The sequence below is a fragment of the Bombina bombina genome, chromosome 1, assembly GCF_027579735.1.
Source record: "Bombina bombina isolate aBomBom1 chromosome 1, aBomBom1.pri, whole genome shotgun sequence".
Classification (NCBI taxonomy): Eukaryota; Metazoa; Chordata; class Amphibia; order Anura; family Bombinatoridae; genus Bombina; species Bombina bombina.
Genome location: NC_069499.1, coordinates 1,368,590,967 through 1,368,618,158, shown reverse-complemented (window position 1 = coordinate 1,368,618,158; position 27,192 = coordinate 1,368,590,967). Strand labels below are relative to the sequence as shown.

The 27,192-nt window shown below is 42.3% G+C and overlaps 1 protein-coding gene across 2 annotated transcripts in view; it reads right to left on the bottom strand.

Moving 5' to 3' along the window:
- Positions 1-27,192, bottom strand: part of DENND4B (DENN domain containing 4B) — a 497,540-nt gene that overhangs the window by 198,940 nt on the left and 271,408 nt on the right. For both annotated transcript variants that reach the window (XM_053704155.1, XM_053704162.1), the window contains exon 20: positions 25,767-25,952. In XM_053704155.1, coding sequence (XP_053560130.1) covers positions 25,767-25,952 — 186 coding nt within the window. The remainder of the gene's footprint in view (positions 1-25,766; positions 25,953-27,192) is intronic.

The following is a 27,192-nucleotide window of genomic DNA, read 5'->3' as shown; positions in this document are numbered from 1 at the left end:
ATACTTCCATCATTGCTAGGGAGCTTCTTGTCCCTCCTGATGGTTGATGTAAGCTACAGTCGTGATGTTGTCCGACTGAAACCTGATGAACCCCCGAGTTGTTAACTGGGGCCAAGCCAGAAGGGCATTGAGAACTGCTCTCAATTCCAGAATGTTTATTGGTAGGAGACTCTCCTCCTGATTCCATTGTCCCTGAGCCTTCAGAGAATTCCAGACAGCGCCCCAACCTAGTAGGCTGGCGTCTGTTGTTACAATTGTCCAGTCCGGCCTGCTGAATGGCATCCCCCTGGACAGATGTGGCCGAGAAAGCCACCATAGAAGAGAATTTCTGGTCTCTTGATCCAGATTCAGAGTAGGGGACAAGTCTGAGTAATCCCCATTCCACTGACTTAGCATGCACAATTGCAGCGGTCTGAGATGTAGGCGTGCAAAGGGTACTATGTCCATTGCCGCTACCATTAAGCCGATCACCTCCATGCATTGAGCTACTGACGGGTGTTGAATGGAATGAAGGACACGGCATGCATTTTGAAGCTTTGTTAACCTGTCTTCTGTCAGGTAAATCTTCATTTCTACAGAATCTATAAGAGTCCCCAAGAAGGGAACTCTTGTGAGTTTAAAGAGAGAACTCTTCTTTTCGTTCACCTTCCATCCATGCGACCTTAGAAATGCCAGTACTAACTTTGTATGAGACTTGGCAGTTTGAAAGCTTGAAGCTTGTATCAGAATGTCGTCTAGGTACGGAGCTACCGAAATTCCTCGCGTTCTTAGTACCGCCAGAAGAGCATCCAGAACCTTTGTGAAGATTCTTGGAGCCGTAGCCAATCCGAATGGAAGAGCTACAAACTGGTAATGCCTGTCTAGAAAGGCAAACCTTAGATACCGGTAATGATCTTTGTGAATCGGTATGTGAAGGTAAGCATCCTTTAAATCCACTGTGGTCCATGTACTGACCCTTTTGGATCATGGGTAAAATTGTCCGAATAGTTTCCATTTTGAACGATGGAACTCTTAGGAATTTGTTTAGGATCTTTAAATCCAAGATTGGCCTGAAAGTTCCCTCTTTTTTGGGAACCACAAACAGATTAGAGTAAAACCCTTGTCCTTGTCCTGACCGCGGAACCGGATGGATCACTCCCATTAATAAAAGATCTTGTACGCAGCGTAGAAACGCCTCTTTCTTTATTTGGTTTGTTGACAACCTGACAGATGAAATCTCCCTCTTGGGGGAGAGGATTTGAAGTCCAGAAGGTATCCCTGAGATATGATCTCTAACGCCCAGGGATCCTGGACATCTCTTGCCCAAGCCTGGGCGAAGAGAGAAAGTCTGCCCCCACTAGATCATTTCCCGGATCGGGGGGCCCTCAATTCATGCTGTCTTAGGGGCAGCAGCAGGTTTCCTGGCCTGCTTGCCCTTGTTCCAGGACTGGTTAGGTCTTCAGCCTTGTTTGTAGCGAGCAACAGCTCCTTCCTGTTTTGGTGCAGAGGAAGTTGATGCTGCTCCTGTTTTGAAATTACGAAAGGAACGAAAATTAGACTGTCTAGCCTTAGGTTTGGCTCTGTCTTGAGGCAGGGCATGGCCTTTACCTCCTGTAATGTCAGCGATAATTTCTTTCAATCCGGGCCCGAATAAGGTCTGCCCTTTGAAAGGTATATTAAGTAATTTAGATTTAGAAGTAACGTACTGTGCCTATAAGAAGCACAGAAAAAGTTATGACAGTTGAAAATTAATAAACTGAAAAGTTATAGCATCAAATCTTTGTAAAAACACAATTTTAGCAAAGGATTGCTCCCATTAGCAAAGGATAACTAACCCTGATAGCAGAAAAAAAATACAGAAATAAACGATTTTTATCACAGTCAACTACAATCTCACAGCTCTGCTGTGAGTGATTACCTCCCTCAAAACAAGTTTTGAAGACCCCTGAGTTCTGTAGAGATGAACCGGATCATGCAGGGAAGACAATAAACTTCTGACTGAATTTTTTTGATGCGTAGCAAAAGCGCCAAAAAAGGCCCTCCCCCTCACACACAACAGTGAGAGAGATCATTAAACTGTCATAAATTAAATAAAACGACTGCCAAGTGGAAAAAAATTAGTGCCCAAAACATTTTTTCACCCAGTACCTCAGAAAATTAAACGATTTTACATGCCAGCAAAAAACGTTTAACATTAAATAAATTAAGTGTTATTAAAAAGCCTGTTGCTAGTCCCTGCAAATTAGGCTAAAGTCTTATGCATACAGTATAATTCCAGTGAAGTGCCATTCTCCAGAATACTGAAGTGTAAAATATACATACATGACAGCCTGATACCAGTTGCTGCTACTGCATTTAAGGCTGAGTTTACATTATATCGGTATGGCAGAATTTTCTCATCAATTCCATTGTCAGAAAATAATAAGCTGCTACATACCTCTTTGCAGATTAATCTGCCCGCTGTCCCCTGATCTGAAGTTTACCTCTCCTCAGATGGCCGAGAAACAGCAATATGATCTTAACTACGCCGGCTAAAATCATAGAAAAAACTCAGGTAGATTCATCTTCAAATTCTACCAGAGAAGGAATAACACACTCCGGTGCTATTATAAAATAACAAACTTTTGATTGAAGGTATGAAACTAAGTATAATCACCACAGTCCTCTCACACATCCTATCTATTCGTTGGGTGCAAGAGAATGACTGGGGGGTGACGTAGAGGGGAGGAGCTATATAGCAGCTCTGCTGGGTGAATCCTCTTGCACTTCCCTGTTGGGGAGGAGTTAATATCCCAGAAGTAATGAAGACCCGTGGACTGACCACACTTAACAGGAGAAATCCTTTGCCTTGCTATCCACAACCAGAGAAGAACCTGCACTTTTTTCTTTAAAAAATCATATTTCTACAAAGGCAACCATGCCGGCCCCCTTTTAGCGAGAGCGCTAAAAACACAATCTACCAACTCCCATATACATAGACTTAGTCTACATAACAACTCATATGTTTAATGATAGCAAGGGAATTGGTGTAATCATCATTCCAAATTATACAACTTAAAAACAGACACTTCCCCAGAACATATATCTCACATGACCCAACATATAAAGGATGCCCACCTTATCAAATTACACCCTTCGAAGCAGAAGACCTACATGACCTACTCACTTTAACCTGAAGTATTATCTGCCATCTCAGATCTTCCAATAGGAACAAAGCCCAGAACCAGAAAGTATCACAAATTGCCTACTATAAGGCATTTAAATGCATACTGGCACCGTCACCTTTTCCAGCTAAACTTATACAATAATCAGGCCTTCTCTGCTGATATGTTAGAGGCACACATCTCAGTAATACTGAAACCTAACAAATCTCCTATAGACCCAGGCAGTTATCAGACAATATCCCTTTAAAACTCAGGCATAAAAATTCTGGGCAAAATATTATCCAAACGTATAAACACTATACTTCATGATATAATTCATACGATAAAGACAGCTTTGTGCCGTGTTGGGGAAGTGAGAAATAACCATAAGAAATTTAACATTTAATGTCCTACGCATGTCACGATTTCCGTTCATCGCCGCCTCACTGCGGCTCCCCGGAGCTCTCTGTTGTGTTTACGTCACGTTTGCCTAGTCAACGTGACGTATTTTCTGAACCTCCCTCTGATGCCGGGGACCTCTCTCTCATCCTTTAAATCTCGGCGGGAGATATTGTTTGGGGCCCGTTTGTAAAATCCTGTCTTCGGATCTGTGAGTACTCTGTTGATTTTTTCAACTCTTCCTCCTGAGATTTTCCTGTGCCTGAATTCCCTTCCATTTCCTAGGAACCTCTCTCTGGATTTGATCTCCCTTGTTTATCTGACATTGCTTGTTTATTGTTTAAAACCTGCAAGAAGAAGTACTAATCCTTTGTTTTGCTAATACCTGCATAAAAAGGACATTATCTTTATTTGTTTCTAATCTGCAATGAAGGAGCATTAATCATTTGTTTGCTAATACCTTGCTTAAAAGGACATTATCTTTATTTGTTTCAAATCTGCAAAAAAAGGATCTTTTAATCATTTGTTTGCTAGTAACCTACTTAAAGGGACATTATCTTATTTTCAAACCTTGCAAAGAAGGAGCATTAATCATTTGTTTGCTAGTAACCCTGGCTTAAAGGCACATTCTCTTATTTGTTGCAAACCTGCAAAGAAGGAGCCTTAAATCATTTGTTTGTTAATCACCTGCTTAAAGGGACATTCTCTTATTTGTTGCAAACCTGCAAAGAAGGAGCCTTAAATCATTTGTTTACTAATCACCTGCTTATAGGGACATTCTCTTATTTGTTGCAAACCTGCAAAGAAGGAGCCTTAATCATTTGTTTACTAATCACCTGCTTAAAGGGACATTCTCTTATTTGTTGCAAACCTGCAAAGAAGGAGCCTTAATCATTTGTTTTACTAATCGACCTGCTTAAAGGGACATTATCTTTATTTGTTGTAAACCTGCAAAGAAGAATCTTTACTCATTTGTTTACTAATCACCTGCTTAAAGGGACATTATCTTTATTTGTTGTAAACCTGCAAAGAAGAATCTTTATCATTTGTTTGCTACTTACCTGCTTAAAGGGACATTATCTTATTCGTTGCAAATCTGCAAAGAAAAGAGCATTTATCTATTGTTTGCTGCTTAAAGGGACATTATTTCCTACTATCATTTGTTACCAGTAACCTGCTTAAAGAGACATTATTTTAGTGTTTCCTTTAATCAAGAAGATATTACAGTGGTTACTATTTCTGTTGGGAGAACCTATATCCTACTTATTTGTTTCCTGAGTGGGGTCACGTCCTGGATATTCCTCAGTGTGCTAGCGTGTGTTTCTATCTTTCACGCTAGCAATTGGGTTAGATCCTGGGCTGACTATATACGGCTGACAATACAAACGGGCCAAAATTGACCCCACTGATTTATCCATGGCCGTGACTCACCAGGGGCAATTACTGGGATTCTCATGCTACCCTCTTACAATCCTTGGACTCTAAGCGAGAGATCAAGATAACACATTTTTACCGAGCTTGGTTGCTCCTATTCCTCCCAATCCTAATCCTATTGAGCTTCTCCTCCTCCAAATCCCAACAACCAATTTACAAGGACAAGTGAGTCCCAGGATACCTCTTCCCAGACAAATACGATGGGAATCCTGAAGACTGTAGGGGTTTTTGAATCAATGCCGACTTCACTTTCGTAACAGTCCTATCCTCTTTGCTACTCCCTCTTCTAAGATTACATTCCTCATTTCTTTAATGAAAGGAAGAGCTTTGGCCTGGTATCACCTTTGTTAGAAAAGAATGATTCTTTACTTCAGGATGTGGGATACCTTTCTTTCAGTATTCTCTAACGTATTCGACAAACCTGGAAGGTCTTTCCGCTGCGGAAGCCTCTCTTTTAGACCTACGACAGGGTGGTCAACCTGTGTCCCAGTATGCTATTGAGTTCCGCACCTCTTGCATCTGAAACTACTTGGAATCAAGGAGCTCTTAGAGCAGCTTTTCGTAAAGGACTTTCAGAACGTCTCAAAGACGAATTGGTGTATCGGGAACTTCCAGAATCCCTTGAATCCTTGATAAATCTTTGTATCTGTCTCGATTCTAGATACCGGGAACGTCATACAAGAAAGAGAAAGAAATCAGAATCTTCAACTCGAACCCCTTATCGTCTGGCCTCACTCGTTTTTCTAACCCAGTAACGCATACTTCTTCCTCTCCTGACCAAGCTGAACCTATGGAAGTTGGAACAATAAAAATTAACAGAAACTGAGCGTTTAAGAAGACGTTCTCTTGGCCCTGTGTTTATACTGTGGCCTTAAAGGGGGCATTTAATAAGAGAGTGTCCTACCAGGCCAGTAAAAGCCAGGGCTTAACTTTTGTCCAGGGGAACTGGGTTAAGCCATAAAGAAGTTCATTCCCTCTATAAAAAACTTTTTGTTCAGTGACTCTTCAAATTGGTGGTAGCAAGATACATACCCAAGCTCTTATCGATTCTGGCGCAGGAGGAGTGTTCATTGACTCCACTTTTGTGAATACTCACACAATTCCCTTGATAAGAAAAAAGTTTTCAGTCTCTGTCTCTACTGTGAGTGGAGATCCTTTGGGGTTCCGGATTCATCCAGTTTTACTACTAAACCCATACTTTTTTCCGTCGGAGTCCTTCATTGTGAGAAGATATGTTTTGATGTTATTTCTACTCCTCAATTTCCTATAATTTTGGGTCTTCCTTGGCTTCAATTGCATAACCCCCACCTTTTCTTGGACCCATGGGGAACTCACCTCTTGGGGGTCTCTTGCCATACTAAATGTCTTCAAGAACCTACCAAGGCATCACTCACTATTGCTCTCACTTTCGACACTACTGGTTCTTTACCTATGCCTTACCAAGATTTTGGTCGATGTGTTTTCTAAGAAAGAAGCAGAACGTCTTCCTCCTCACCGTCCATTTGATTGCCCCATTGATCTCCTCCCTGAGCTCCCTATCCTCGAGGCAAGACTTACCCACTTTCAAGGGCCTGAAAATGTAGCTCTGGAAGAATACATCAAAGATAATCTGGCCAGAGGTTTTATTCGACCCTCCCTCATCTCCTGTAGGGGCTGGATTCTTTTTTGTGGTTAGAAGGATGGCGGCTTGCGACCTTGTATCGATTACAGAGGGCTAAATCAAATTAACCATCAAGAACAGGTATCCTTTACCCCTTATTTCCCGAATTATTCACGTATCTTCAAGGTTCCACCATATTTACCAAGCTAGACCTTCGTGGGGCATACAACCTCATCCGTATGCGCGAAGGGGATGAGTGGAAGACAGCCTTTAACACTCGATTTGGGCACTATGAATATCTGGTCATGCCTTTTGGGCTGTGTAATGCCCCTGCTGTTTTTCAACACTTTGTGAATGAGATTTTTCGGGATGTTTTTGAATATTTTTGTCATCATTTATCTTGACGACATTTTATTTTTTCTCAAACTACCAAGATCATATACATCACGTCAGGAGGGTACTTCAACGTTTAAGAACCAATCATCTTTTTGCCAAATTGGAAAAATGTTCTTTTCATCAAAGATCCATACCCTTCTTGGGATATGTAATCTCCGAATCAGGTTTGAGATGGATCCAACTAAACTTTCTGCCATTTTGGATTGGCCTAGACCTGACTCTCTTAAAGCTCTTCACGTTTCTGGGTTTTCGCCAGTTAATTATAGAAAATTCATCAAAGGATTTTGCTACAATTACGTCACCTCTTACGTCTCTCACCAGGAAAGGGCAAAATTGTAAAGCATGGGGCCTCCTGAGGCTGTTCACCGCTTTCGATCTCTCAAAGAAGCCTTCTCTTCTTGCACCTGTCCTCCGTCATCCTAATCCGGATTTTCAATTCATCTTAGAAGTGGATGCTTCTTCTGTTGCTGCTGGGGCTGTTCTCTCTCAACGAATACCTGACACAGGAAAGATTCATCCTGTTGGATTCTTCTCCAAGAAATTCACCCCTTCTGAATTAAATTATGATGTAGGCAATAGGAGTTGCTTGCCATTAAAATGGCCTTGGACGAATGGAGGCATTGGTAGAAGGTACCTTCCTTACCATTTACTATACTCACTGACCATAAGAACCTTCTATATCTTCAAACAGCCAAACGACTGAATTCCAGACAAGCACGTTGGTCTTTATTCTTCTCACGTTTTCATTACAATCTGTCTTATATACCCGTTCTAAGAATATCAAAGCGACGCCCTTTCCAGACAATTTCAAGATACCTCAACTCTTGAATCTAGTAACATTCTTCAACCTCATAAAGTCTTAGCCCAGTTATCAACATACTTGGTTACAAGATTTGCATCTTCCCAGAAGAATCTTCCCTTGTCTTGTAAACCCCCTGATGGTCTTCTCTTTGTTCCTGAACGTCTTCGTTCCAAGATACTGTTTTGGGCTCATGACAGCCCTCTCATCTGGACATCCTGGCATCAGTAACACACGCTCGGAATCTCAAGAAACATGTATGGTGGCCTACTCTCTCTCAGGATGTTAAAGATTATGTCTCAGTGTGCACACAGTGTGCCGCCAATAAGACTCCTCGTCAACTTCCTTCTGGTTTGCTCCAGCCGTTACCCATTCCTCATCAGCCTTGGACCCATTTATCCATGGATTTTATTACAGACCTTCCTCTTTCAGCTGGAAACAACACTATTTGGGTAGTTGTTGACAGGTTTTCTAAAACAGCACACTTCATTCCTTTACCTGGTTTACATCTGCCAAAATACTGTCTGAACTATTTCTTTCACACATTGTGAGATTACATGGCTTTCCTCTGATATCGTCTCAGATAGAGGGGTACAAATTTGTTTCCCGGTTTTGGAGATCCACTCTGCAAGCACTTTGGAACAAACGATCTCTTTATCTACCTCACATCATCCAGAATCTAATGGCCAAACCGAAAGGGTAAACCAGTGCCTGGAAACTTATCTTAGGCACTATGTGGATCATCATCATTCTAATTGGAGTGGCTATCTCCCATTAGCAGAATTGGCTCATAACGCCCGATACAATTCCTCTCTTCAGACCTCTCCTTTTCATGCAGCCTATGGGTTTCAACCCAGAACATTTCCCCTTCATACTTCTTCCACGGAAAATCCTGCTTCTGATCTAACTGCCCGGAGATTAACTCGTCATTGGAGGAGGATACGTCTTCTTCTTTCCAAGGCTTCCAAACGTTATAAGTTCTTTTCTGATCTTCGACGAAAGAAAGCTCCCAAATATCGGCCTGGCGATAAGGTGTGGGTCTCTTCACGTCATCTTCGTCTCAAGCAGCCTTCCGCCAAATTGGGCCCACGGTATGTGGGTCCTTTCCGAATACTGGGTCAAGTATGCTCTACTGCCTACCGAATTGCTCTGCCCAAGACTCTCAAGGCTCAACCTGTATTCCATGTGTCTCTTCTGAAGCCTATGTTGTCTAATAGGTATTCTAAACCTATGTTACAACCTCCACCTCTTTTGGTTCATGGACATCCTGAATTTGAGGTCAGTCACATTCTGGATTCCAAACTTCGTGGCAAGCATTTGTACTATCATCATTCATTGGAAGGGTTATCCGGTTACGGAGCGATCCTGGGAACCCGCTCGGCAGGTGAACGCCCCTGCTTTGATTACGGCGTTTCACAAGCTTCATCCTTCCAAGCCTGCTCCTGTCCCCCGGAGGGGTCCTTGAAGGGGGGGTGCTGTCACGATTTCCGTTCATCGCCGCCTCACTGCGGCTCCCGGAGCTCTCTGTTGTGTTTACGTCACGTTGCCTAGCAACGTGACGTATTTTCCTGAACCTCCCTCTGATGCCGGACCTCTCTCTCATCCTTTAAATCTCGGCGGGAGATATTGTTTGGGGGCCCGTTTGTAAAATCCTGTCTTCGGATCTGTGAGTACTCTGTTGATTTTTTCAACTCTTCCTCCTGAGATTTTCCTGTGCCTGAATTCCCTTCCATTTCCTAGGAACCTCTCTCTGGATTTGATCTCCCTTGTTTATCTGACATTGCTTGTTTATTTGTTTAAAACCTGCAAGAAGAAGTACTAATCCTTTGTTTGCTAATACCTGCTTAAAAGGACATTATCTTTATTTGTTTTCTAATCTGCAATGAAGGAGCATTAATCATTTGTTGCTAATACTGCTTAAAAGGACATTATACTTTATTTGTTTCAAATCTGCAAAAAGGATCTTTAATCATTTGTTTGCTAGTAACCTACTTAAAGGGACATTATCTTATTTTCAAACCTGCAAAGAAGGAGCATTAATCATTTGTTTGCTAGTAACCTGCTTAAAGGCACATTCTCTTATTTGTTGCAAACCTGCAAAGAAGGAGCCTTAAATCATTTGTTTGTTAATCACCTGCTTAAAGGGACATTCTCTTATTTGTTGCAAACCTGCAAAGAAGGAGCCTTAATCATTTGTTTACTAATCACCTGCTTAAAGGGACATTCTCTTATTTGTTGCAAACCTGCAAAGAAGGAGCCTTAATCATTTGTTTACTAATCACCTGCTTAAAGGGACATTCTCTTATTTGTTGCAAACCTGCAAAGAAGGAGACTTAATCATTTGTTTACTAATCACCTGCTTAAAGGGACATTATCTTTATTTGTTGTAAACCTGAAAAGAAGAATCTTTACTCATTTGTTTACTAATCACCTGCTTAAAGGGACATTATCTTTATTTGTTGTAAACCTGCAAAGAAGAATCTTTAATCATTTGTTTGCTACTAACCTGCTTAAAGGGACATTATCTTATTCGTTGCAAATCTGCAAAGAAAGAGCATTTATCTATTGTTTGCTGCTTAAAGGGACATTATTTCCTACTATCATTTGTTTACCAGTAACCTGCTTAAAGAGACATTATTTTAGTGTTTCCTGTAATCAAGAAGATATACAGTGTTACTATTTCTGTTGGGAGAACCTTATATCCTACTTATTTGTTTCCTGAGTGGGTCACGTCCTGGATATTCCTCAGTGTGCTAGGCGTGTGTTCTATCTTTTCACGCTAGCAATTGGGTTAGATCCTGGGCTGACTATATACGGCTGACAACGCAAAGTTTAAAAATATGAAATCTGTGTCAATTGTGACAGATGTGGAAAAGGCCTTTGAATATACTAATTGTCAGTTTCTAAAACTCACCTTAGAAGAATTTGGCCCTAAAATGATCTCCCACATATTTGGTCATTAGCAAATTAAATACTATCTTATCCTTTTAGTATTCAAAATGGCACCCGTCAGGGCTGCCCTCTATCACCCCATTCTATTTATATTATCTATGGAGATCTACCCTCCCATATCCATCTAAATCAGGTCATTGAAGGCATCAAACTTGGCCCTAATAACTTTAAAATAGCGACAACGTGTTGTTCTCTGTTTCCTCACCATCTCAATCCATTCCAGCACTATCCTCCAATTTTCTTGTGAACACCCAAAAATCCGAAATTTCACTGTCTTTAACCAAATTCCAGTCTTTAGCTTCCATCTGCCCACTATGGCTCTAAGCAGAAGCTATTAAATACCTTGGTATTAATTTATCCCCTGATCCCTCAAAACTATTTGATAAAAACTATATTTCACTCTTCATTCAGATATATTATTATGGTCAGCTTAATCAATTTCCTGGTGGGGTCAATTCCATTCTGTAAAAATGACCACAATGCCTATAATCTTGTATGTCTTCTATTTGCCTAACTGGTTTATAGGAAAAATGCAGGGGCATATTAACTCATTCATCTGGGGCAAAAGCAGACCCAGGATCAAAAGAGAGAACCTATACAGGCCCACCAGTGAATGGGGGTTTAAGCCTCTCAGATATCAAAGATTATTATAAAGCGGTTACCCACCAGAGGATTCTCTATTGACATGGTGCAAGTGCATACAAAGCCTGGGTCTCCTTAGATTCCTATATTCTCAAAGTCCCTCATGTTGGTGTCTTATGTTGGGTGCCAAAAGACTTAAGACCACCACAATGCTCACAACTCAATGTTCATAAGCATTTGTTTAATGTATAGAATTCTATTGTATCATCTGATAGAAATATATCAACTGCTCGCAAACCCCCTATTCCCGATCCCACTGAATGCTGAAATGGTGGGGGCTTGATAAAGGATATATAAGAATGACTGAATGGGACCATACAATCCCATTATCCAAATTAATTGAGAAAGGAAAGCTCAAATACATAATTTAACTGAAATAGCAGAGGGCAAAATGTGCGGGATGGCTCAAATGTTCACAACTTTCTATTTTTATCCACACCTCAGCCTTTTAAAGGAATTTTAGATAGGGCATGTGATTTAAACAACTTTCCAATTAACTTTTATCATCAAATTTGCTTTGTTCTCTAGGTATTTTTAGTTGAAAGTTAATCTAGGTAGGCTCATATGCTAATTTCTAAGCCTTGAAGGTCACCTCTTATTTGAATGCATTTGACAACTTTTCACAGCTAAAAGGCATTAGTTCATGTGTGGCCATATAGAGATTCACGCCATTGAGTTATTTATGAGTCAGAACTGATTGGCTAAAATGCAAGTCTCTTAAAAGAACTGAAATAAGGGGGCAGTCTGCAGGGGCTTAGATACAAGGTAATTAAAAAGGTAAAAAGTATATATAAAAAAAAAGTATATTAATATAACTTTTAGGGCTATTGGTAGTTTATTGTAGGCTAGGGGTGTTTTTATTTTGGGCGGCTTTTTTATTTTATAGGGCTATTAAATTAGGTGTAATTGTTTTTATTTTTTATAATTTAGTTTATTATTTTTGTAATCTTAGTGTTTTTTATTTTTCGTGATTTTAGTGTTTATTATTTTTGGTAAACGCCGATTATTAATTTTTTTTGTAGGATTTGTTTTAATTTAGTTGTAATTTAGATTTTTTATTTTTTTTCGTAGTGTTAGGTTTTTAAAATTGTAATTTAGAAATATATTTTTTTTTTTAAACAATTTTTATTGAGGTAGCAATATTACAAATATAAATATAATATCTACTAGATACATGCAAATAAGAGCTTTCTGCAAATAGGGTAACACATTCACCAATGCGCATATAAATTCTGAAGGGCGTTATAAAAGTATCTGAATTGTGGATTATAAGATGTTATGATATACAGGATTGAGGACAGGTATAAAGGACTTGTATATATAAGAGACTAGTCCTAAAGCCCCGTTCCACACGGGCCATTTTTTGCAGGGTACAGGAGTCCCACCCTTGCGCTCTCTCCTGCCCCTCTCTTTTGCTCTCTCTTCCCCCCCTCTCTTTTGCGCTTTCTCTCCCCCTCTCTTTTGAGATCTCTCTCTCCCCCCTCTCTTTTGCGCTCTCTCTCCCCCCTCTTTTGCGCTCTCTCTCCATCCCCCCTCTCTTTTGAGCTCTCTCTCTCCCCCTCTCTTTTGCGCTCTCTCTCCCCCCCTCTTTTGCGCTCTCTCTCCCCCCTCTTTTGCGCTCTCCTCTCTCCCCCCTCTTTGCGCTCTCTCTCTCCCCCCTCTTTTGCGCTCTCTCCCCCCTCTTTTACGCTCTCTCTCTCCCCCTCTCTTTTGCGCTCTCTCTCCCCCTCTCTTTTGTGCTCTCTCTCTCACCCCTCTCTTTTGCGCTCTCTCTCACCCCTCTCTTTTGCGCTCTCTCACCCTCTCTTTTGCGCTCTCTCTCCCTCCTCTCTTTTGCGCTCTCTCTCTCCCCTGTCTCTCCCCCCCTCTCTCTCTCTCCCCCCTCTCTCTCTCTCTCCCCCCCTCTCACTCCCCTCTATCTCTCTCCCCTCTCCCCCTCTAGCTCTCTCTTCTCTCACCCTCTATCTCTCTCTCTCTCTCCCCTCTATCTCTCTCTCCCCCCTTCTCTCTCTCTCTCCCTGCCCCTCTCTTTTGCTCTCTCTCCCCCCCTCTCTTTTGCGCTTTCTCTCCCCCCCCTCTCTTTTGAGATCTCTCTCTCCCCCCTCTCTTTTGCGCTCTCTCTCCCCCTCTTTTGCGCTCTCTCTCCCCCCTCTCTTTTGAGCTCCTCTCTCTCCCCCTCTCTTTTGCGCTCTCTCTCCCCTCTTCTTTTGCGCTCTCTCTCCCCCCTCTTTGCGCTCTCTCTCTCCCCCCTCTTTTGCGCTCTCTCTCTCCCCCCTCTTTTTGCGCTCTCTCCCCACTCTTTTGTGCTCTCTCTCTCACCCCTCTCTTTTGCGCTCTCTCTCACCCCTCTCTTTTGCGCTCTCTCTCCCTCCTCTCTTTTGCGCTCTCTCTCTCCCCTGTCTCTCCCCCCCCCCTCTCTCTCTCCCCTCTCACTCCCCTCTATCTCTCTCTCTCCCCTCTAGCTCTCTCCTCTCTCCCCCTCTATCTCTCGTCCTCTATCTCTCTCTCCCCCCTCTATCTCTCTCTCCCCCCCTCTCTCTCTCTCATCCTCTCTCCCCTCTCTCTCTCTCTCTCCCCCCTCTCTCTCTCTCCTCTCCCCCCCTCTCTCTCTCTCCCCCCCTCTCTCTCTCTCTCTCCCCCCTCTCTCTCTCTCCCCCTCTCTTTTGCGCTCTCTCTCTCCCCCTCTCTCTCTCCCTCCCCCTCCCCTCGCTCTCTCTCTCTCCTTCCCCTCTCTCTCTCCCTCCCTCCCCTCTCTCTCTCTCCCCTCTCTCTCTCCCTCCCTCCCCTCTCTCTCTCTCCCCTCTCTCACTCCCCCTCCCCTCTCTCACTCCCTCCCCTCTCTCACTCCCTCCCCCTCCCCTCTCTCACTCCCCCTCCCCTCTCTCTCTCTCCCTCCCCTCTATCTCTCCCCCTCTCTCCCTCCCCTCTCTCTCCCCCTCCCCTCTCTCTCTCCCTCCCCCTCCATCCCCTCTCTCTCCCTCCCTCTCTCTCTCCCCCTCCCCCCCCCCTCTCTCATCCTCCCCCCCCCTCTCTCTCCCCCCCCTCTCTCTCCTTCCCTCTCTCTCTCCCCCCCTCCCCCTCTCTTTCTCTTCCCCCCCTCTCTTTTGATCTCTCTGTCCCCTTTCTTTTGCTCTCCTTCCCCCTCTCTTTTGCTGTCTCTCCCCCTCTCTTTTGCTCCCTCTCTTGTGCTCTCTTTATCTCCCCTCTTGATCTCTCTCTCCCCTCTTGATCTCTCTCTCACCTTTCTTATCTTTTCCCTACCCCCTCTCTCTCCTCTTTTGAGCTCTCAGACTGCACAGCCTTTCACGGCCCGCCTGGCCCCGCCCCTTCACGCTCGGCCCCGCCCCCTCAGGCCCTCACGCTCGACCACGCCCCCTTCACGCTCGGCCACGCCCAGTCACGCCCACTTCTGCTCGCACTGCAGAGAAGAGACTTAGGGACTCTCAAAGGCCAGGTGTGTTTGTCCTCGTGCTGTGCTGTCTACTGCGCATGACAGCTTCGGACAAACACACTTGGCCTTTTATTATATAGGACTAGTACTAAAGCCCGTGTACACGGGCCATTTTTTGCAGTACAGCGGTTCCACCCCTTGCACTCTCCCCCCTCTCTTTTGCTCTCTCTTCCCCCCTCTCTTTTGCTTTCTCTCCCCCCTTTCCTTGGCTTTCTCTCTCCCCTCTTTGGCTCTCCCCCCCTTCTCTTTGGTTCCCCCCCCCCTTCTCTTTGGCTCTCCCCCCCTTCTCTTTGGCTCCCCCCCCCCTTCTCTTTGGCTCTCCCCCCCTTCTCTTTGGCTCTCCCCCCCCCTTCTCTTTGGCTCTCCCCCCCCTTCTCTTTGGCTCTCCCCCCCCCTTCTCTTTGGCTCTCCCCCCCTTCTCTTTGGCTCTTCCCCCCCCTTCTCTTTGGCTCTCCCCCCCCCTTCTCTTTGGCTCTCCCCCCCTTCTCTTTGGCTCTCCCCCCCCTTCTCTTTGGCTCTCCCCCCCTTCTCTTTGGCTCTCCCCCCCTTCTCTTTGCCCCCCCCCCCTTCTCTTTGGCTCTCCCCCCTTTGGCTCTCTCCCCCCCTCTTTGGCCCTTCTCCCCCCCCTCTCCTGCTCCCTCTCTGGCTCTGTCTTCACATCGCGGGACCCCGCCCGGCCACGCCCCTTGCAACGCCCGGCCACGCCCCCATCGGCCACAAACAGCTGTGAGGTCTGGGGAGCGCGTGGCCGCTTCTCACGCAGCAGACCTCACAGCTGTTGAGTAGCTTACCTCGCGCTCCCCAGACCTCACAGCTGTTTGTGCACCTCGCGCTCCCTATCTCAAGGCCAAGTGTGTTTGTCTCTACTGCGCATGACAGCTTCGGACAAACACACTTGGCCTTTTATAATATAGGATGAGTAACTGGGACATATAATAATGAAACCTCTTTTTATAACCTGTATTTTGATAAGGATAAGGATGGTCCCCAAATTGCTATGGGAAGCATAGAGTGGTTTAGCTATTCAGGATAAATTGAAGCAAAATGGGGATTACTATGATGAGTTTCTTTTTCTTTTTTTTGGGAGGGAAAAGAAGTTCAGCGAGCCAGAGCTGCTCTAAATTGGAAAGGGAAGAGGGAGGGGGGACAGAGTCTCTTAGAATGGTAATCTGGAGGAGCTTAAGGTTCGCTAATAATATGGGGCATAAAACACACAGAGGAACTTCCTGGAAAAATTATGTATAGGGGGGCAAGCACTTGAGCAGCTGTGCTATAAATTTTAACAGTATAATCGGCTCTAGGTAGCTATAAGAGGGTAAGGTAGGATGAGGGTAGATATATGCAAGTGGGACTCGGGTAGGTAATATTTTAAGAGAATTCCTCAATAATGGGAAATTATTAAGGAGTATGTACTGGTCAGTGTACAGATATAAAGACCCTCCTAAAACCATATATCTATGATGTAATAATTAATCCTAAGGGTCATCTGGATCTCTGGGGGGAAAAATATAATTCACAGGTACATTAACACAAAGTAATGTATGAGGTAATTTAGATATTTTAATTGGTAGTATTTTTTATTTTATTAGATTAGTTATGTTAGGTTAATTTATAGTTTAATGTTAGGTTTATTTTAATTTTACAGGTAAGTTTTTATTTATTTAAATAGTTACATTGTAATTTTAATTTAAAGTTAGGGGGGGTGTTAGGTTTAGGGGTTAATAGTTTAATTTAGTGTTTTGCGATGTGGGGGGGGCTTGCAGTTTAGGGGTTAATACTTTTATTTAGTGGTGGAGATGTGGAAGGCCGGAGGTTTAGGGGATAATAACTTTATTTAGTGGCGGCGATGTCGGGGAGCGGCGGAATAGGGGTTAATAGCTTTTATTAGTGGCGGCAGCTTAGGGGTTAACAACTTTATTATAGTGGCGGCGATGTCAGGGAGCGGGGTTAATAACAAAATTTATGCTTACCTGATAAATGTATTTCTTTCCGGATATGGTGAGTACACAACGTCATCAATTACTGTTGGGAATATCACTCCTGGCCAGCAGGAGGAGGCAAAGAGCACCACAGTTAAACTGTTAAGTATCACATCCCTTCCCACAAACCCCAGTCATTCGACTGAAGGTAATGGTTCCTGAGGTTTAGTCAAAAAACAACTGTCTAAAAATAAAGTGCGGGGTCGTGGACTCACCATATCCGGAAATAAATAAATTTATCAGGTAAGCATACATTTTGTTTTCTTTCCTAAGATATGGTGAGTCCACGACATCATCAATTACTGTTGGGAACCAATAACCAAGCAAGAGGACACAGATGATTAGGGAGGGACACGACAGCAGACCTAAACGGAAGGCACCACAGCTTGAAGAACTTTTCCTCCAAAAGAAACCTCGTCCGAGGCAAAAAAGTCAAATTGATCAAATTTGAAAAAAGTATGCAAAGAAGACCGAGTAACAACCTTGCAAAACCGATACACAGAAGAAGAGACAGTCCTCATGTAATGAGACATAACGCTCTCAGGAGACTGCAGCCCCGCAGTCTGAAAAGCAAACAAATAAAACTTCTCAACCAGAGAAAACAGAAGTAGCAGTAGCTTTCTGTTACAGAGAAAACAAAGAAAAACAGAAGAGAAAATATTAAGCACGCACAGCATCCAAATTGTGAACAAACGTTCCTCAAGAGATAAGAATGAGGCCACAGAGAGGGAACAACAAGTTCCCAAACAATATTTCCACTTAGGATAAATAACCGCCTTATCTGAAATAAGATAAAAGGAATCACACTGCAAAGCTGAGAGTACCTAAACTTAAGCAGAAGATATAGCAAAAAAAGAAAATTTCCAAGATAAAAATTTAAAATCTATGGAATGCTATGGCTCGAACTGAGCTTGCTGGAAAACCTTAAAACCAAGGTTAAAACTCCAAGAAGAGCAACAGACTTAAACATAGGCCTGATACTAACCAGGGTCTGAGAAAAAGATTACACATCTGGCACATCCGCCGGACACTTGAGTAAAAAAAGATAATGCAGAAATCTGACCCTTCAGAGAACTGAATGACAAACCGTCCTCCAGACCTTCCTATAGAAACCCCTAGGAATCCTTACCCTACTTCCAAGAGTAGTACTAGGATTCACACCAATTTACGCCATACCTTATGGTAAAAGTTACCAGTAACAGACCTGCGAGCCTGAATCATGGTCTCAATGACATATTCAGAAAAACCACGCTTAGACAGAACTAAGCATTCAATCTCCAAGCAGAAAGCTTCAGAGAAAACGAAAGTTTGATGAAAGAATGGACTCTGAATTAGAAAGAAGAGGTGGAAGAAATACATCTCTGCTAGGTCTGTATACCAGATCCTGCGAGACTATGCAGGGACTATTAAAATACCTATGCTCTACTCTCAAGGCAGATTATTGACATTCACCCAGCTTCAGCAGAAACTTGAACCCCTTACACTTCATTGTTTTTTGTATCTCCAGGTGACGACAGCTATAAACTCATACATGACTAAATACCCGACACATGGCAAGCAGTCTATTCTTGAGCACCTATGCACAGCACAAACTAGACCTAAAAGGGCGATCTCCAATTTATATATCTCCATTCAGGAAACTAGAAACGATTCCAAAACAACACTAATGTTAAAATGGGAAACTGATATTGGCAAAGAGTTTGAGTTAGATGGATGGAATGAGATGATGCACCAAGCTAGCAAAGGTCTCATTAGTGCTGACTTAAGAGAAAACATTTTAAAAACATTGTTTAGATGGTATCTGACCCCGAGCAAAACTGCTCATATGGGAAAAGTAAGCTCCAAATTTTGCTATAGAGGATGTAAGGTGACAGGAACTTACCTTCACATGTGGTGGGAATGTCCCACAGTTAATAAAATATGGCAGAAATTGTATTCATTATTAAGAATAGTTTTGGGCGAGCAGATCTATCTAGCTCCTGCTCAGGCCTTACTGCATGAGCCCATTCCCAAACTAAACAAGTACATTAACACATTTGTCAGAATACTGTGCACCACAACTAGAATAGTGATTGCTAAATGCTGGAAAACGGTAGTCCCATCGTGGTCAGAGGTATTAGCTAAGATCAAGCTGGTCTACCTGATGTATGAATCAGCCGCAGAGGTACAGGGTACAGAATCTCAATTTCAGAAGGTCTGGTACTACTGGGTACTAGAGGGAAATAATAGAGCAATTGAGGAAGCAAGCTAGGAGATAGTAGTCCTAAGATAAACCACAGACACAGAGCAAGATGAGTAAGCAACACTTAGCTGAGATAAGGATACATTGTACAATGTCGAGGTGTAGATCCATAAAATTGATTCGTGCAGGTTGTGTTTTCTTTTGTTTTTTATTTAATTTTTCTTCTGTATTTTTTCTTAGCTTAATTAAGCTTTTTTTAGTTATTGTTATTATAATGCTGTTAATGATGTTGGAAATGTTTGAACTTTATGCCCCTTGTATTCAGGTTCTCCCATTTGAAACTATCTTAATGTTGGTGATGTAGAGAAAAAGTTGGGGGAACTAAAGGTTAAAAGGCAAACACTCTGTCAAAGGGAATTCCAAAACACTATATAGACTCTAACTGCAGGAAAGAGAATTCGATGCCAACTTTTTATCTATATTCAATGCAAGCATATATATGGACTCAGGGACACTTCAATAATCTGAGATCTCTTCTGAAACTGAAAGTACTCTGATAGGACTGTTTGTTATGTATTATAACAGTTACACCTTGAGATATGATGTCTTGGCATGATTAATTGTATGCATTTTTCCTGATGTTATGTGACGAGGAGTGTGGATAATAAAAAACATTTCATTTAAAATACCTATGCTCACTCCCATTTGATACGAGCAATGACTCATGAAAGGAGAGCAAACTGAGGAACAGGGATGTCAGGCTGAAATCCCACGGAACCGCCAGGGCATTTAACAGAGCAGCCAACTGATCTCTTGACCTTTAACATAACTTGAAAGCTTGGCGTATCTCCAACTCCAGCACCCCCCATTTGAAGGTTAACCTGGAGAAAACCTCCGGGAGAAGCGCTTACTCCCCGGGATGAAAACTCTGACTGCTCCAGAAGTCCGCTCCCGGTATTCACTCCTGAAATGTGAATAGTGGATAAACAACGAATGTGAGCGTCCGCCTACCGAACAAGTCCATAGTTACCAACCCAACAGGCTAGCAACACTATTACTCAGGAAGGTGTCCAAGAACCTTTCCCCCCCCCCCCCCCCCGAGACAGATGCTCCTGAGAAAACCAAAAGATTCTGGAGAATGCGTGCAACAATCCCGCTACCTCTCGCAAGCTAAGCGAGCGCTCTACCACCAATTCCCCTCTCTGATCCACAGGGAAGAATCTCATGTCGACAGATCTAAATCTATCCTCCGAGACAGAACCACAAGACCCCTGCATAAACACGCATAAAAGCAGACTCTCAGATGGAATCAATCAAAGGGATGATGTCCAATGAAGTAACCATCAGGCCAAATACCTCCATACATTGAGCCACTGAAGGGCCCTGAAAGAGGCAAGAGGAATGAATCCTCTATTTTCTGACCTCTGTCAAAAATATTTTCAGAGATGGGAAAACTAATATGTTCCCTAAGAAACTACCTCTGTAGCTGGAACAAAGGAACTCATTTTCAGATTCACTTCCATCCGTGGGAATGAAGAAAGACAACAAGATCTCTGTATGAGAGTTTGCTTGTTGAAAAGATGGCATCTGAACCATTATATCGTCCAGGAAGGGCACCACAGCAATTCTCTGAAACCTGACCACTGCCAATATAGCCCCCTTGAACTTGAAAATATGCGTCCTCCAGTTCTATGGTCACCGTGAACTGACCCTCCTAGACCAAAGGAATAATGGAAACACTGGTTTCCATTTGAAGAACGGTACCCTGAGACAACTTGGTGAGACACTGTAGGTCTACCATAGGATGAAAAATTCCCTTTCTTCCGGGAACCACAAACAGGAATGAATAAAATCCTAGATCCTGTTCCCTTACAGGAACTGGAACTATCACTCACAGGGAAGAGAAGTTCCAAAAGCACTACAAAAATGCTTCACTGTTATCTGGCCTGCAGATAAAATTGAGAGGTGGAACCTGCCTCTGGGAGGGAAGGAATGACTACTATGCAGTAACCCTGAGATACTATGTCCACAGCCTATCTCATATCCATGTTGGAAGACAAACAAACAGAGAGCTTCAACCCCCCCACTTGGACCGATCCCATATTAGGGACAAAACTCCTTTAGTCTTATCAACCCTTTTCCACCCGTAATATCAGAACTATTTCTGTCAGATCAGGACCAAACAAGATCTTACCCTTGTAAGGAAGCACCAGAAACTTGGACTCAGAGGAAAAATCCACAGTCCACAATGCCCCGCAGGCTAGCACAGCGAAGCCAGATATCTTGGCTCCCCAGATGAAAAACTTGCATGGTAGCATCAGAAATAAAAGAATTGGCTAGCTTAAGAGCCTTAAAGGGACAGTAAACTCCAGAATTTTTGTTGTTTAAAAAGGTAGATAATCCCTTTATTACCCATTCTCCAATTTTGCATAACCAACACAGTTATAATAATATACTTTTTACCTCTGTGATTACCTTGTATCTATGGCTCTGCAAACTGCCCCCTTATTTCAGTTCTTTTGACAGACTTGCATTTTTAGCCAATCAGTGCTTGCTCCTAGGAGATTCATGTGCCTGAGCTCAATGTTATCTATATGAAACACATGAACTAACGCCCTCTAGTGGTGAAAAACTGTCAAAATGCTTTCAGATTAGAGGTGGCCTTCAAGGTTTAAGAAATTAGCATATATACCTCCTAGATTTAGCTTTCAACTAAGAATACCAAAAGAACAAAGCAAAATTGGTAATAAAAGTAAATTGGAAAGTTGTTTAAAATTACATGCCCTATTTAAATCATGAAAGTTTTTTTTAACTTGACTGTCCCTTTAATTCTGTACTGGATCTCCTCTAAAGGAGTCTCTACCAAATTGGAATCAGACAAGGCATCGCACCAATAAGATGCCTCATTTGACACAGTGGCAATACAAACTTTTCATGTAAGCCACCAGCTTAGTCCATTGATCCTGAAAAGAACAGCTATCCTCTCTAGGAATCATAGTAGAAATGCCCTACTACTTTAGGCACCGTGCACCCTGATATTTAATGGAGACAGCGACAGGAAAACATGTTTTCAAAGACAGGAAACGGGGAAAAAAGAAACCTTGACTTCTGCCATTCCTGTGAAAATTCTCCTAGCACGGTCTGGAACAGGAAAAACTTCCACAGAGGAATCCTAGTACTTATAAAGATTACTAGATTCTTTAGGGTTAACAACGACATACGTATCGTTGTCGCTCCAAAGTAGCCAAAACCTCCTTTGACCATACACAAAGTTGTTCAAGCTTAAATCTGAAGAATACTACTTCAGCATCAGATGAAGGAATTAAACTGTCCGAATATGAGATTGCACCCTCAGTGGCTACTGACATATCATCAGACCTATGAGAAAGGCAACCAGTGTAGCATTAGGAGGTACAGAAACCTTACTATCTGAATCTCTAATTTTCCTCTTGGGATTTCCCTTAAGTATAGGAAAATCACATAATGCCACAGATACTGCAGAAGATACATGGGCAGTCATTTCTGCAGGCAAATAACTCCTCCAGGAGATTGAGAGGAACCGCAGGGCACTGCATGTGATGCTATTGAGGCTTGGGACGTCTAAGGTGTAAGCTGTGGCATTGTCTGAACAGCATCCACCTGAAAAACATAGGGTTCAGCGGGCAACAACCTATCTCTTAGATGAGAAAGTTGTAGCCAAGCAAGCAGAGCAGAATTGCATATAAGAAACAACTAGTGCCATAAATAAAGACATATACATTCTTAATGCAGCATGAAATAAGAAATAAAGAACCTTTATTTTAACATTGAAATATGTAACATTATTTTAACATTAAAAAATATAACATGATATAAATAATATCGAAAAGTGTTAATATGAGATGTATTTGTACTTTAATAACTCTGATATGGCTTCTGGAGAAAACTGACAATTATGCAAAAACTCTTCAGCCTAACTGAAGAAATTAAATTAGATTGAAAATATCCTTGCATGTTAACATACTGGCACTTTAAAAATGCATAAGGATCATGGCATAGCTCCATTAGTCTACAACTACAAACTCCGGTGCCAGACTAATCTTTAGAGGAGAGTCGGGTCACGTGAGCCGCCGATGGGGAACAGCGCCGTAAACAAGCGCGCGCTTCTGCTTCCCCTCTCAGAAAATGCTACGTCTCTTCCCGCCACATCTCAGTCATGGCGGAAGATCAAAAGCACATACTGGAACCTTTCAATAAACATTTTGATTCACAGTTTGCATACTCCCTGTAAAAACAGTCGCAGCCCAAACAGAGTTTAAAATAATTTCCACAATGAAAGCGCTACCGCTTAACAGTGGAACAGTCTAAACTACAGCAGCCAGTTAGACCGGCATATTAACAGTAAACAAGGGGGAGGCGATCTCGTCTCCATCATGTCTTCCTAACCCATTGGCTTCCTCAAGGAACCCCACTATGAGAGAGAAGCATCTGTCCTCAGTATAAGACGAATTCTCTAGGCAGAGGAAATATTATGTAGTTCCTAGCAATTACCATAAGCACATAATAATTATTATCTTATTATTATAATTGATGTAATTATTAGCTTGCTTAGCTGAACCCCCACGAATAAAGGGTTATACTTCAAGGCAAAAGAAGTAAAAATCCCTGGTCTCCAGTCGCACTCTAAGTTCCTACTCTCTGCCTGTTAGTATCCAAGTAAAGGATACATATGTCCCATATAATTCTGCAGCTCACCTTATGAAGTGCACAGTCTCCCATACCCAGAAAACAGTCTGGCCGTCCGGCAGGAGGACAACTTACAAGCCATGAAAGGACACATCTCCTCACAGAGACCTGTAGAAAGAGAAAAAACAGTATTTCTATACAATGGGCAGCAAATATGTTAGGAAAACACAGCAAGGCCCACCTTACAAGTTCCTAACTGCTTTAAAGCCACCACTACCCTACTGATTAACATGGAGTACGGCTAGACCCAAAAATCTTGCTTGTAGCAAAAGAAATCCAATTTTCTTCAAACACCAAAACTTCACCTCTTCCATTGACAGGGGCTAAGAGAATGACTGGGGTTTGTGAGAAGGGAAGTTATACTGAACAGTTTAACTGTGGTGCTCTTTGCCTCCTCCTGCTGGCCAGGAGTGATATTTCCAACAGTAATTGATGACGTTGTGGACTGACCATACCTTAGAAAAGAAAACTTTATTATAGTGTCTGCGATGTCTGGAGCAGCAGAATAGGGGTTAATAACTTTTATTAGTGTCGGCGATGTCGGGGGCGGCAGATTAGGGGTTAATAACTTTATTATAGTGGCGGCAATGTCGGGGAGCGGTGGATTAAGGGTGTTTAGACTAGGGGTTTATGTTTAAACATTTTTTCCCCCATAGACATCAATGGGGTTGCGTTCCGGCAAACGCCATTCTGCACTTCAGGTGTTAGTTTTTTTTTCTAACACTCTCTCCCCATTGATGTCTATGGGGGAAAGCGTGCACGAGCATGTCAAAGCAGCCCTTGGATTTTGTGCGGTATGGAGCTTAACGCCACCATATCGCACGCACAAGGAGGCTTTTCAGAAACTAGTAATGGCAGCGCTATGGAGGGTGAAATAACGCAACTGTTTAGCTCAAATCTCGTTATTTAGATGATAGTGTTGATTTTTAGACTCCTAACCAAGCCCCAAAATTTTAGATATATACGGATATCTACAGACTCCTGGTTGTGTAATGGGTATTTTCATATGCAGGGCAGGGGGGGGGTGTCTGCCCTTCCTGCTTTCCCAGCCCCTTTCAGTGGTTGTCCCAGCCTAACCTCATCAACAGTGCTAACCTGGGAGCTTCTAATTACGTTTTTAAAAGTTTTTATACTGGATTTATATATATAAGTATCTGTGCATATTCCTCTTTATAGTAGTGTCTATGACATGCAGTTATATGAGAATTGGTGTATACAGTCCCTTTACATTTTTCACTTAAATCACAATTGATAGATATTTCCTTCCTCCAGGATCCAGACTACAGTAATCCATACAGAGTGATTTTGCTATACTCCCTTTTTATAATTTGGCAGCCTGATGACTACATTAGATTTTATTATTTTCAATGTTTATCTTTTTTTGTCATGGTCGTAATGTATATGACTGTATACTTTCTAATTTCAATAAAAACTATAAATAAAAAATGAAAAGTGCTTTAGTCTCAAAATTTGTGATATTTCCTGCCATGTCACCTGTGAGATGAAAATACATAAAGTTCACCAGCACTGTTTGGATAAAACATTCATCTTTTATTGAAGATCCTTAAAAATAGCAACGTTTCGTGACCATATGTCACTTAATCATGCTCTGATTAAGTGATTAAGTGACATATGGTCACGAAACGTTGCTATTTTTAAGGATCTTCAATAAAAGATGAATGTTTTATCCAAACAGTGCTGGTGAACTTTATGTATTTTCACATTATACAGAGGAGTTGCAGTTTTACCTCACCACCGTGCACTATTAGTGGTGCTGTATTTATGTATGGTATTGGAATGTCACCTGTGAGGGACAGGAAAGGTTAAAATATAGTAAAACTGTAACAAGTAACATATCAGATTTCTAAACGAAACGTTATATAAGACTTCAGAGATATAAAGCAAGACAGAAATGTGACTGGACCATGACAATGATGATATCATGGAAAGGTAAGTGTCTATACATTTTGGACTAGGTCGCATTACATTAACATTGCATTGTGGGTCATTTCAACTTATAAGGCTCATAGGAAACCAAAATAACTTGCAGTTTTGTGTGAGACTGGTGCACATATATTTACTCACATTCAGTTATTCCCGTCTCGATCATGAGGTTGTCACTATACGTGCAACTAACACTCCAGCTCTTCACCAGTTTTTCCTGGGAAATGTATTTTGAGTCCTTGAATGTACTTCCAGACCAGGTGCTTTGCCGATGTAGGCTCAGATAGCTGGGCAACTCTAATACTGGGCTCCCCTTTCTCTGAAGCCCTAAGGAAAACAGACAAGTGAGCCCCCAGGACTGGAGACAAACGGCATGCATATATATGAAACACAGGTAAATGAACAAAAAGTAAACGCCTAGCCAAATAACCTTTTCCAAATCACACGTAGTCTGTCAGTCTGCCTCTTGCATAATTTTTGTTCAAGATGAATACAAAGCTGCTTCCCATTTCCTAGCTATCATAACCAACTGATAAAAGGCAAACTGATATACTTCCTTTGGAAGGGGTCAAGCATGAGATGGAGAATAGTGTATGCTTTTAAAAAAACAAGGAAAATACAGGATAGTACCTGCAGAACTACTTGTCTAACTAAGGCATTAGCCAAACGTCTTCAATGCAAAATGTAAGAGGGATGCTTCCCATAAAGGTTCAAACAACAAAACCATAAAGATTAAAGAAAAATCTCATGAAGCAAAGAAAGACTTACAACCAGGCCATATATAGACCACTGCTTGAAATAAAATTGACAGACAAAGCAGAAATTTTAACCATCAAATCATTGGATTGGAGATCTCAAATGAATTAATTGTGTATACGCTTAAATATATTACCTGCAACAATAAAATAAATTTAATTAGCCTATTACTGTATCCTTGAAGAAAATACATCCCCAACACAATAATAGGCAGAAGAATTATTGTGCAAAGTCACTACCAATCCCAAATGTCAGCTGTAGCACATGTAGATTTGGGCCAGGGCAAGGACTGCACATATATTTTTGGAAAAACAAAAAGATTGGAGTAGAAACCCTGACCCCACCTCTGAAGTAAGATCTTGTTGTCTGACTACTGCAGTAAAAACGTGTTTTGCACAGTGAGAAGGAAGGCTTAGAAATAGGAAGTTTTGCTCTCCCCCCCTCTCTCTTTTGCTGTTTCTCTCCCCCTCTCTTTTTTTCTCTCTCTCCCCCTTTTTTGCTCTCTCCCCCTCTCTTTTGCTGTCTTTCTCCCTCTCTTTTGCTCTCTCTAATCCCCCTTTTGCTCTCTCTCCCCCCTCTCTTTTGCTCTCTTTCCCCCCTCTCTTTTGCAGTTTCTCTCCCCCTCTCTTTTTCTCTCTCTCTCCCCTCTTTTACTCTCCCCCTTTTTTGCGGTCTCTCTCCCCCCTCTTTTGCTCTCTCTATCCCCCCCTCTCTTTTGCTCTACCCCCCCCCTCTTTTGCTCTCTCTCCCCCCTCTTTTGCTCTCTTTATTCTCCATCTTTTGCTCTCACTCTCTCCCCCCTCTCTTTTGC